Source organism: Strix uralensis, chromosome 3 (genome assembly GCF_047716275.1).
Source record: "Strix uralensis isolate ZFMK-TIS-50842 chromosome 3, bStrUra1, whole genome shotgun sequence".
NCBI classification, from domain to species: Eukaryota; Metazoa; Chordata; class Aves; order Strigiformes; family Strigidae; genus Strix; species Strix uralensis.
The window spans coordinates 66,576,435-66,589,885 of record NC_133974.1 but is presented as its reverse complement, the minus strand read 5'-3'; the positions used below and the strand labels follow the sequence as shown (position 1 = coordinate 66,589,885).

The 13,451-nt window shown below is 35.8% G+C and overlaps 1 protein-coding gene across 18 annotated transcripts in view; it reads left to right on the top strand.

Moving 5' to 3' along the window:
- The window catches only part of REPS1 (RALBP1 associated Eps domain containing 1), a 68,867-nt gene extending 64,767 nt beyond the window's left edge, over positions 1-4,100 (top strand). For all 18 annotated transcript variants that reach the window (XM_074862675.1, XM_074862669.1, XM_074862671.1 and 15 more), the window contains one exon: positions 759-4,100. Coding sequence is in view for 17 of the 18 variants with exons in the window: in XM_074862669.1 (XP_074718770.1) it covers positions 759-827 (69 nt within the window). In the remaining variant the exon portion in view is untranslated. The remainder of the gene's footprint in view (positions 1-758) is intronic.
- Positions 4,101-13,451: the final 9,351 nt, after the last annotated feature.

Here is a 13,451-nt window from a genome sequence, read left to right as displayed (position 1 = left end):
GTGGCTTGCTTTCTTATGAAGGAAAAGGCAAACCTTAAATTCTTAATAAAATTATGAATATTTTTAAACAAATACAATAATCTGCAATACAACACTTGCAGTTTAAGAACAACTTAGTAGTCATCTGTTTATCTAGGTCAGCTATTATCGTTTTGGATTTATCTGTAGGCACCATTTTAACATCTTTCCCTTGACATCTTTCTTACCCTAAGATATCTAATTTTAATTATCAAGTTAAAAAAATCTCAAATGTAAACATGAATTAATGTGATACTCTCTAGACTGGAAGATAGGCCATTTTAACAACTGTCAAGCCTGAATTTCACTTACTACACACCTTGACTCTCATAAATGGTAAAATTCACATAACAGGAAAGAGGAAAAACTTAGGGGGTGGGGGTGGAAATTGTGAGTTTCCGATCCTTTAACTGAGATCAGAGCTTACCCCCTTAACATTTTAGATTTCATTTGAAAATATAGTTGGGTTTGCAGCTGTTACAGCTTTGTGGTTTTGGGTGATTTGAAAGAAATGAAAAAAATACTAGATGGCTTCACCTTTGAGGGAAGTATTGATTTTTCATTTATGAATAATTACTAGCTAGCCAGTCTTCTATTCAGATTATGGAAAGAGCTCTCCAGATTCTACAAAAGACATTAGTTCTCAAAACTGAAGCTGACATTTACCAGTTTTGATTGCATGAGGAAGTTTTTAATATTCATTCTCTGCGGAAAGTCAGTAGAAAATCTTTCTTTTGTAGGATGTTCTTGAAGAGAGAATCTCCCTGGAAGTCCAACTGGAACAACTTCGACCTTTCTCTCACCTCTAAGCCTACTGCCGTTAACTGTGAATTTACTAATTTTGAAAGGGGTATTGGTTTCAAAGCCTATTTAAAGATCCATTCATCTAGCTCAGTGCACTCTATTCTACATTAAATGTTGTGGTTCTGTTTTGTCAATTTGTCCACTTTTGTATTTAAGTATTTTAATTTCAGTACAGAGAAAAAAAAACTTTTTTCTTGAATGTGACACTGCCTCTCACATACCTTTCTGTGGGCATCCGTGATCTTTGTTGGACTTGAGTTTGCAGAGTTTGTCGCCAAAATTTCCAACTGGAATTCTTTAGTGGTTTCTTTTTTCCCGTTGAAACATCTTTGCAGAAGAGGATTGCTAATCAGTTGACTTTAAACTTTAAGCACATAAACTCTTCTTTCACTATGGCATTTATTTTATTGTGCCAGAAAAGAGGAAAAACTAGTAATCTGTCATCAGCCGATGTTACTGCCTAAGCTGCCTTTCACAATTGGAAAGTTGTTCACAATTCTGGAAAGCCTGCCTTTTTGCAATAAACCAACCTAATCAGGTTGACAGAGTTCTTGCAGGCTGTTTGCCATATCAACTGGATTTGGTTTTGTGTTTTTGTTGCATACATTATAGAGTATGTAACCACAGATTGCCAGGTGTTCACATTTTATCCATTCATGATCCTGATTCAGCCGCATGCGTATAAAGATTTATGGTATAATTGGTAGTCTATCAAACAGACCTTTTTCAGTCCTTCCTTTTGTGAAAAGAGTTGGGTGTAAATCCCCAACATATTAATTACACGTTACCTAAGCACCACCTGTAATTGCATGTTTCACACATTACCTTTTAATAACAGATCACATCCACCAGTCTTCACTATAACAAATTGTATTGTCAAGTAATGTGTCAATACCTCTACGAACTTCTAATTCCCAGCAAAAAAAAAAAAAATAAAACAAAAAATGAAGAGTTTGCTTCTTAGGAATTCTGGGGTACCTTCTGTCATCTTGTTTCCAGGCCTTATTTCTCTGGCATTTAGACAGGCTTCACTATTAACAGAGTTCCCTGAGTGTATCCTGCTATTCAGGTTGATGTACTGTATTAGGATTTGTTGTATATTGTACGATACACACCTTTTGATCTCATATGTAAATTTGCATTAATTGCTGACTAACAGCAGATATTCTATTTAATGGCTTCTTCTGGCTGTGGGATCATAGATGTTTAACTGCATGGATGTATCTCTGCAGAATCAGAACTAGCAATTGTGTGATTTTTACACCAATAAAACAGCACAATATTTTAATTTTGTTGATTCATCTTTACCTGGGAATTGAAACTCATTCAAATAGGGGGGAGGGTTTTATTACAGGTCTGCAGGGAATTTTTTGTGATTTTGTGGCATGTATGGGAAACAGTTGATCATAATCCCTTGACCATTTTCTTGCCTCATTTTTTAGCTGTTGGTCAGAAATGATCAAATTCTCTTGGTAATCTGTGGCTATACTCCTTTTATATCTTCCTATAAGCAAATTTAATACAGTTGTAACTTCTAAATAGTAAATGCTAGTACTGACTTGGGTCAAACAAATGTATAGTTCTTTAGTTTTCATTTCTGGTTTGATTTTCTTCAGAGTACCTTTCAAAATTAAAACTAAATGGTTCTCCTGTTAGCAGTCCTTATCCTCACTGTTTCTCTTCGGTGCTTAAATGAAATTCTCTTAACATCTGCTTCCCTTTCAAACGGACAGCTCAAGTCAGATTTTTCTGCTGGATATGCTGTTTGTTACAGTGAAAAAGTATTTCTCTTTTTGGTTAACGTATACAGACTGGGTAATTATGGTTAATTTTTATTACTATAACTATTTCAACATTTTTTCAAATGTTATGGTAGTGTTGCAGGTGGCTTACATATATAATCCAAAGCAAGATTTCCTGGAATGAAAGAAACGGGTGTCATAGTTGCATGAAAGATGGTACTTTCTATTTGCATGTAAAGGGATTAAGAAATGATAGCTAAATGGGCACAAAGGTTACATACAAATTACATTTCAACTATGTCTTGCCAATTAGTAGATAAAGTCCAAGACTTCGACTTCAAAAAATAAGATATAACTAGGGAAATTTAAAAAAAAAAAAACCTTTGAAGTTGATGAACTAATCACTTTATTATAGCTGTCAAGTAACAAAAACAGTGTTTGAAAAAGTGGAAAAAGTGGATCACTTACTGTAGTTAAAGTTGATTTCAAACCAGCTGTATCTTGTCCATAGTTTATTTTAAAGGTAAAAATACATTTTTAAAATATACTATTTTCATATTAATATTTAAGCGTTAAGCCCATATTTATAGCAGCAGGAATCTTAAATCAGAATTTAACATTTTAAGCTTAAATGTAAAAAGCCTTTTACATTCAAATGTGACATGTACATATGAATTTCTGTAACATCCATATCTTTCTAGTAGAATGATAGTGTCTCATGAAGAATTTAGGCAATCTGAACATTTTTGTGTCTTGCCAAAAAGTCTATTTTTCAGAATTTTTGTGAATTACTTTTAATGCATCATTCAGTGCATTTTAAACCAGTTTTTCATGATCGGAAGAGCTTCTAACTGAAAAATTACTTATGTCTTAAGAACATCACTGCCAATGATGTTCAGAAGTTACCTCACTTAGTAATGTAACCCAACTTTAATCCCTTATAAAATTATTTCCCTCTCCATCTGTTTGATCTTCATCCAGCTACTTGATGCATTCTTTTATATGAACTTAGATTGTAAGCTCTTTGGGGCAAGGAATTATGTACCGTACAAGAGGTGTGCTCTCTATGTGCAAGTATAAACGTAGACTACTAAAGCTAGGATGGATAGACAGCAGCATGCATTTCTGAAACACCTGCAAAATGTTTTTCTTTGGACTTTGTGATTCGAGGAGTGTCTCTTTTCTCGTTTGATTTACATTTCCTTTGTTTCTCCTACTAGTACCTCTTTCTTCATTCCACCTGCTTTGGAGTTGCTTTTTTCTCCATTCATTGCCTATCTTTGGACTGTAGATAAGATTTCCAAAATGCAAAGTTAAAAAAGCTGAAAAGCTACTTTTTTTGAGCAGTATTTAAGTCTACCCAATGTAAGCTAGTATTTTCAATTTTTTTTGTACTTCACATGCCCCTCATTTTACTTGCAATTGTATAGTACATGAACTAGAGGATCTCTTATTACTGAAAATGTCTTATGTGGGATAAACAAAGTTGAGGTTATAAAAACTTAAAACTAAAGAAAATAAATTTGCAGCATTGTTTCTTGTGTGAGGTGTCTCTGTCCCTTATGGATGGGGTGTGCTGTGTTTCCACTCTGCATTTAGGGCAAAGTTGAGTTTCTCCCCTGGGTTTAGCTGTGCATAGAGTTTGTCTCTAAATGCAACTTTATGGATGACCTAGTCTGAATGACTTTTTCCTAAAAGAAAAAAATAAAATAAAAAATCACTGTCTCCTGACTCCTTCTAGTCTTAGTTTCTAATAGAATGTAGTTTCATGAAATGGTAATATGTTACAAAAACATGTTACTCCCAAGTGAGTAATAACAATTCAATTTTACTCTGCGTGGAAGATTAAAAAATAACTTATGTATTTTAAACATATTTGCATGCTTAAGTTGCTTAAATGTTTTACAAAGTAGTTCGTGTGCAGTTGAGTATTCATGGAACTCCCCAAAGTTCCATTTTTTGAGACATACAACTTAATTTCATAAGCAGAATTACAGCTTGTTTTGCCATGCATATTGATGTATTAACCATTTATAATACAGCTCTCTAGAATAAAACGCATGAAAACTGAGGACTTCATTCTTAAATAACCAAAAAAATTAAATGTTATGTTCTCGTAATAGTCTTTGAAAACAACTAACTAGCAGTTGCATAAGAACAATGTTAAAAATGTCTATATACTAATAACCAAATGAGACTATACAGTGTTGTCCTGATAATTAGTACCCAAGTCCTTGAATTGATTGCTTTTCACAATTCAGTTATGTGTTTGGGGGGAGGGTTTAATACTCTGTAATTTCCTTTCAGTAATATTTCTTTAAATTGGCAACATGGGTTTTAAAGTTGCAATTCCTGCTTTAAGGTTAGGTTGTGCACTAATTCTACCTAAACTGTACGGGGCTGTTTGCACACTAATTGTACCTGGTTGTACACTGCTAGTGTATTCCAAAGTGATTTTACAGTAGCTTTTTTCCAGCTTACTGATACATAGGTATTCAGCGCCTTGCATTTAAGTTATTGTCAGAAACAACATTGTTTCCTTATAATACTCAAAGATTTAGAGTTGTAACTACAAAATACTAAATTTGTCATCTCACAGCTTATATCCAAAGTTTTAAGGTGACTATTAGTACTATTTATCACACTTCAACAGCATACTGTAGAACAGAAAGCTACATGAAATCTTTTCCATCTCTGGTGGAATATGCTCTTGACACTTTCACTCTTGCAGATGCTACAAATGCATCTTATCTGGAAGCAGTTGGAATTACTCTGTTGTTTTGACTGGTCTTAATTATGAGCAACCTAGAAAGTGAACAAAACATCATAAATAGTGAAATCAATTTAAACTGACATTAAGTGGTATATTGATGAAAACCCAAATTCTAGCAATACTGCTGTTGAACCTTACATGACTGGAGTATTTGTTTCCCACTCTACTGAGGAGCTCACAGAGAGAGGTATCTCCTGCTCTACAATGTATGTAAACTGATATATCCCCTATAGCAGCAATGGTGGGTTTTGCTTTCTGTCATCTAACTTCGGAGGTCTAACTGTATTTCTCTCTTGAGCTCAAATAAGACTCTGCATTTAAACTGACAGAAGAGGGTATGGCCCATGGGGTGGAACAAGTTAAATGTAAGAAACAGCACTTTGAATTGGGAATGTCTTCGGCATGGAGCCTGTTGTCTTTAGTATCCATTCAAAAGGCAAATATGAAAGACTAGCGTTCAAAAGAACAGTTGCGTATTGAGAAAGGAGGCGCTAAAATTAATTATTTGCCCTGACATGCAGCTGGGGGAGTGGGGAGTGGAATAAGCATTACTGCAGTTGCTGTAAACACTTGTGTATGGGAACACTTGTGAAGGTGTAATGTACATGACTGACTGTGTCAGACTTAGTAGAAAGGTATGGATAGTAGGTAGCTTCAGCAACACATGATTTTTCAGCAGAAGTTGAAGGAAATACTTTGGGAACCCTTATGGTATCTTAGGAGTGTGTTTCATTAAACTGCTGTGAAACACAGCACCCTGTACGAAGTGATGCCTTATTTTGCAGATTTTCTTGAACTGATACGGAGCTTGAGTTCAGTCTAAGTATGAAAATACAGTGTGTATTTCAAGAAAAAGATTATGAAAGGAATTTATAGGAAGTTGTAATCCAATGTATTCTATCAGAAAATGCAGAAGTCATGTGCCTCCAAATTTAATTTCTGTTATGTATATCTGCCTTTGGAAAAAGTGCTGCGATTTACAACAAACCTTTCTCCTAGAGCTTCAATCCCATTGTCTTTCACTGCCCTCATGAAGGACCTTGGTCACCTGCTTTCTCTTCTGAAGGAACCAAGAGGTTATAGAATAATCAAGAGGTCCTTTTGCTGTAGAAGGGCACTTGAATATATTCCTTGGTTTGGTCTGCACTTTGGAGATAAAGTAGTGTTGAAGTAAGACAATTCCTGTGGAAAAGCGGTATTAATTCACATGTAATTTTATCAAAATTAAGAGGCTTGTCATTTTGATGGATTTTATGGTTTCTGCCAAATTGCTTCCATAGGTGCACTAAGAAACACTAGAGTTTATAATCTCTTAGAACTTGTCATGCTGAAAGTATCAAATGTTTTGTGAATGATTTTTTATCCTTTTTTCCTGTAGCTTTTTCAAACAATGGAATCCTTTGAAGTTTTAAAACTCCCTTTTTGCAAATAGCTGTGCATGTAGAATAGTAGGAAAATTTTTGTTCTGCTGTGGAAAACAATTTTATCTATTGATTTAAGTAGGGTTGCATTTCAACTGTCACAACTCAAGGCTGTCCTGATCTGAATTAATACAAAGTGAGTACTGCCAAAAACTGAACTGAAAATAGATATGATGTTGATTCCAAGCTAGAATTTTGGGTTTAAAACTTTGATGAAGATGACATTATAATGTATTGTTTTATATTCATGTCCTCACACTTTAAATAACTATCAGTAAGGATAAGAGAAAAATGGGGGGAAAACAGGTTGAATGCTGGATCCTAAGGAAGCTTGTGCAACTCTGTGTAGCGGTATCTGTAGACATAGTGCTATTGTCCACCTGGAGTACTTGATACCATATGCTTAATTGTAAACCTGAATACACATTTGCCTAGTCTGTTTAAATTAGGTAGGAATAGGATTGAGATTTGCAGTTTTTATGCTGCATCCATGTTTGGATGATCAAGCTGGTAACTTTGAAATGAATTTACTGAGTGAGACTTTCAGTGAATTATGTGAATTTCTGTGTACTCCTCACTTGGGCATATAGATTTACCAATAGACATGTGAAATTGTGCATGAATGCAGCTTTCTTTCCAAGCAAGTCTGTATTTTAAGTGCGTTCCTGAAACCTTAAGGTGAAAGTACAGCCTGATGCAAACTTGTAGTAGTACAGTACATCTCATTGCAGTGAAGTTGCATAAAATTAACAGTCTTAATACAAAATTCATTCTTGTTTCATGTGGTTTTACAATCTGCTCATAGTTGTCTTCAGAAAATTTCAGTCCTGACTTGGGATCCTGTGGAATCAAACCTTCGTTCAAACTAACTCATATCAAACAAGCTGGGAGAAGTTCCTTTTAATTTCCAGCACAAGAAATGTGGACTTCTGTTGTTGATCTCAACTTTACCCTGCAAACTGCTGAGTCTGCAGGATAAAGCATGCTGCTGAAGAAGTTTGTACATGTTTGAAGGGGTAGACTGAACTTAATTTGCTTAAGGTCTGGGCTGACTTTACTCTGAAAATGTTTCTGTCAGAATATCTTAAGATCTGCCTAGGTTTCAAATGAGAACAAAAGAAATTGTTGTCCTGTAAAATATAAGCCAAGTCAGTTGGGCTTTTCAAAACTAATTTTACTAATTTAAAAACATTTCCAGCCTACTTTTTTTTTCTAGACTGGTGCTTAGCATATGTTTGTAGTATTAAGACTTACTCTCTTTCATTCTTGAGTTAGGAGGTAACTCAGTGAGAGGTTTCTGGTTTTGCTCTTAAGATCATCAGGATCTCTGTGAATTCAAGACACCTTATAAAAGTACAGCTTTGATCTCAGACCTTGTTTGATTTGGTAGCCTATTCAGCCCCTTACTATTGCTCTGAAAGTATTAAGATGCTTATAACTTTAGCCTGTAGACTTTTTCTCAACTAGGTTGCATATGCTTTATTGTAAAACCAGTAAATGTTAAAGTAGGTCTGCCAAGGTTACGTGTTGAACCAGCTGAATTGCCAACTTTCAAAACTTAAGAAATGCGTACTTGTAGTTTCTCTGGGTTTTACTTTACATTAAATTAAATTGAAAATCCTGACACAGAAATGGAAACCATTTTTATTTGTTGCAATGGTAGTCTGAATGGTTTTAACCTGGAACGCTGATTTTCATTTCCTTCTAACATACCCCTGTTTTCTTTCACAGATGCATTGCAATTTTTAGAGTTCCCTACAAATGTTTCCTGTATCTGCACATGCTTCACTGTTCAACTGAAAATTTCAAAATACTAGAACAGTCTTTTCATTATTTTGGCCTTTGACTTAGTGCTGCAATATTGCACTGATCAGGGTGGTCAGATTATTTGCAAACTACTCTTTTTTTTCTTTCATTCGCTCTGGTCTCAGTCTTCCAGTTTGTGAAAACTTAGTTGTTCTCAGTTGTTTCATGTTCTGGGTTTTTTGTTTTAATGTTGGAGGTTTCATACTAAACTTAGTATTTCCAAATAGGTGATAAGAAATTATGATCTATTACAGTGATTCACTTTTTAAGATTCAGAACTTCTATCTAACATCAGCCATTAGAAATATCACGTGGATTTTTTTTTTTTTAACTTAGACTACAGAGATTTACAGCTTTCATGGAAATGTGCCACAAGTCTCTGTATAAAGCCTTACTTCAGCAAAGTTCAGTGCTAATATGGAAATCTACTATGTCAGGTCTCATTGCAGAATCAGAGCTGCAGTCATTTCTGGTATATTGGAGCTCTTGACTTGTGTTATCTTTTGCTGCTACAGATTATCATTGAAGAAAAGAAAAACAACCATCTTCCAGGGAAAGGGCTGTGAAAAGCCAGCAGTATGAGCAAAATTGGAGTAACAGCTTCCCTCTCAGTCCAGTAACCCAGGGAGCATTGTAGCTTCCAGACACTTGACATAATGGATGCCATCTCAGCAGCTCTTTGAGCAGATTCTTGCTTGCCTGTCTTAGTTGGTAGGGCACACTTAGTCAGTTGTAAGATCGCGGTGTCAGAGAAGATCGCTTGAACATTAAGAGGACTTGGGTTGCTGCTTTCCATGAAATAAAATAAACCTTCTTCACAATTTCCAGTGTTTGTACATAGATCTTCTTACTTGTGAGCAGCTCCCTGGCAATCTTGGTTCATGTGTCTGCTGTGTCTTCACCCTAAAATCCAAATTAGTTGTTTCTGACTTTTGAAATAGAAGAACTTTTAAAATAGAAGATCTGTGATTGGTGGAGGTTTAGAACAATACACTAAGGTGATAAAACATAATTTCTTTACATGCTTTGAGAAGAAACAGATTTTTTTTTAACACTTGCATAATTGTAAAACAGAAGGGTGATGGCCTCATAATTGAAAAGTTGTCCTGCACTTATTCAGATACAATTAACCCTTTCAATTCAGAGATCCTGAAAAAAGCTTGTGTTCTTTACTAAGTTATTACAGTGTCAAATCAACAACCTAAACTTGAGTTTAAAGCTGTATCAGCAGCCCTGGCCTTCAGTGATTTTTATTAAAACATTTTAACTTTTATTCTAGGATAGATCAGAAGTTGTAGTGAAAATGTCATGTTAATGTTGTTTGAAGAAAAATGTATTTTCTGTATTCCTGCATGGAGCAGGACTTTTCACTGTAAGGCAGAAAAAAATTTTGGTGCTGTTAACTGAGTAGTATTAAATTTCTGTAGTGTTAGGGACTAACATCTGAAATGCAGCACCACCTCAAGTTTCACTTAGTTCTGATGATGATGGTTTAAACAACAAAATTATTTTTAAAACATTTTTTCTGCTCTGTAATATCTGTAGATTATTTTGATCAGAGGACAAGAACAACAGATAATTGAATTCATGGCAAGGATTATTTGTTGTTAAAATTACACAAATCAAAATTATGCATTCCTTGAGGCATTCAGCTCTGAATTCTGCTCACAAATGCCAAAATAAAAATGATCTCTAGGCACCTGCTTAGCAAAAAGTAGCACTTGCTACAGAAATACTGGTATGTGCATTTGTACATCTATTTTCCTGGTCATTCCCATCTTCTAGCATTTATTTAGTAAACTGTAGCTTAAAAATATACAGAAAACAATGTAAAATAATTTCACTGCTTGTAGACTATATCTAGTGATTTACATGTTGTTCTCACTCATCCTGTGATTCACAGATACCTTTTCTGTGATATGTTTGAGAATTAAATAGAAACCTTTTTGCATTTGAGTAGGAAATATATTGTTTATTTACTTGCATTAAGCTTTTAAAATTATTCACTGATCTAGCTACTATAGTTTCAACTTCTTTGACTGGCAGAAGTCTTAATTATATATGTGTTACAATGGTTATAACTATTCTGTTAAAAGCTTTTAAAGTTAGCGTTAGCAATGCAACCAAACTTACTGCAGTAACAAACTCCTGCGAAAATGCTTTTAAAGGCTCTGCATCCTGAGCTGTAAGTGTGAATTCATCCTGCGTGACAGACTTTAGTTACGAGAAGCAAACTTGGCTCATCTGTCTTCATGCCTCCTTTTCTTGTAAGAGCCCAATGGCAATCTGTGTTTCTTTGCAGCACTGCTGCGGTCTGAGCAGTGTTTTTCTGACAGAGGTTTGAATGTCCGTTAAGAGGGTATGGTGAGCCATGAAACATCAATTTGACCCAAAACAGACATTGAAGCTAAACCCCAATAACTGGCAGGTAAGTGGATTAACTGACCCGCTAGCCTCTACAGAGAGAGCGGTACACTTGAAAGCATGAACCAAGTCACACTCCATGAAGGAATCATTTCTGAGCTCTGTGTATATAATTTGTGTAGTGGGGAAAAAAAACAAATACCAATTGGTTTTGTTTATTAACCAACAATAAGGTGACTGCTTTATCTATGAATGAGTCAATGTGATACATATTTGAATTAATGTAGTCCTTATCCCAGCACTGTACATAGTGACTCCTACACGTTGTTTATGTTGAAGAATTCATAAAACAGCTGTGCTTATCCACTGTATCTATTTGCATGTGTTAAAAGTGGTTGATGAGGCTTTAACAACTTGCAGATTCCTAGTCAAAACTAAAAGGAAATGAGCTAAATTGTAAGAGCTAAGCTAGTAACACTATTCTTTTCAAAAAATGTTCCATATTTATAGTCAAACTGTTTATTTCAGGAATTGGAAAACTAAAGCTTTTCAAGCAATTGTTTGACTAGTCAAAAACAGACAATGTGAGAACTGTTTTATAAACGTTGTTTTAGGAGAAAATTAAAAATCAAGCTAGAAATTATCGTAACTGACTCTAGCAAACCAGATATAGCATTAGAGAGATCTGCAGTTATTCCAGAATCCGAGACCTGCTTAAACAAATTGTAAAGTACAGTGTTATTACAGAAAACTAATATTTATTGCATTAAATATGGTTGGCCTTAATCCCTTAGTAAGTGTTAGCAAAGTGTGTCACTGTTTTTCAAAACCTAGCTGAGAAGGATCATTAGGAGAAGTATTAATTTAAAACTGATTTTCTTGGCTGTAGGTAATGAAGTGCAGCTTTCATTTTTATTGTTCTTCAGGATCCTGACATCATGTACTTAGTCTGAGAACAAGACCATCAGTCACAGGATACACCTGGAGTATGCCATTCATTGGGGAGCAGGCAGATGCCTTTTTGAATATTTAATCATGTTGGTAGCTTTAAAAGGAAAAATACGAGTTAGCTGGCACAGGAATTCAGGCTCAGTTTTACTTAAGGCCTTTTGTACAGAGAAAAATGGTGAGAATTGCCAGTTGAGAATCCCTTGCTCTCTTCTTGTCTCCCAGCTTGGCAATATAAGTTCTAGAGCTACTCTGGTTGGAATGTTGATCGCTTTACTACTGACCAGAAGAAAAAACTTTGTAAGCAGTAGCAGGCAGTCTCTGCAATTTCTGTATTCAGCAGTTACTTATCATAAGACACTGCTAATAAGGGTTCCAGTCTAGGGAGAAGAGAGGAATGCCTTGATATCAGAGCCAGGGACAACCATCTAACTAAACATTGTGTAAATACATATAGCACAACAAAGTTGTTAAAGTGAGACCAGATACTGAAATAACTAAGCTATTTTTTCCTCTAGGTATTAAGAAATACTGTTTTACTTGCATCAGTTTTATTGGACCAAGTTCAACTGACCCCTCACCTAAAATCTGTTCCACCTCTTGTTTGGTGTCATTCATGACTTCCCATCAGCAGGCAGGTGTTCAGCCATTTCCAGGGAAGTGAGGACTCGGCACACTATATAGCAGTTGCTTGAGAAGACGAATGCCATAACCACAAACATCCCCCTCTCCTCCTTTCTGTAAGCTTTTATTGCTCAGCTTGGGAATATCCCTTTGGTCGGTTCGGGTCAGCTCTCCTGGCTGTGTCCTCTCCCAGCCTTTTGCCCAACCCCAGCCTACTCGGATTGGGGGGAGTCTCTGTCACCTCTAGATTTTCCGTTGCATTGCTGTAGTGGCATCACTTCACTACTGCAGATGCAGAAACCATGTGCACATTTACAAGGACGTGGTGACTCTACACCAGTGATGTGAAGTGGTGCCACTACAGCAATGCAATGCAAAATCTAGAGTGGGTGACACCATAGCATGTACAGGCTCTGCAAGGGACTCTAGTGATGGCATTGTTGGGTTCCTTCCTTCTGGCATACTCATGTTGTTGCAAAAGCATTTATTTTATGGAGTTAAATCTGAAGTGAGCTGGAGATTAGAGACAAAAAATTATTTCCCTGATACTGTCCTGCTAGAGAGGGAGCTGTGTTAGTTGCATCTTTTCAGTATTTTTCAAACTCTGTGTAGACAGTGCCTGCCAGCCTAAACATATATCCATGCAAAAGAGATGTGATGATCATGTTGAAGTGTTGGATAGTTCCAAGACACCACATATTTCATGCTTTAAAAGTCTTCTAATGTCACAGCCTGCTGCTATTTGTTAGACTTTTCCACTAGGAAGAGTGAGTGAAGAGTCAGTAGCGCCCTAATGTGCAGGGTTACAGCTCTGCCAGGCTGGATTTTTTTCCAGCACGCACAATTTTGGAGGCTTGAAAATATTTCTGAAACCCTACCCAAAGAGAGCTTATGGAGTGTTGGTTCTACTCCTGATCCAGCTCACCAGTGGTTCTTTGGCTAAATACATTT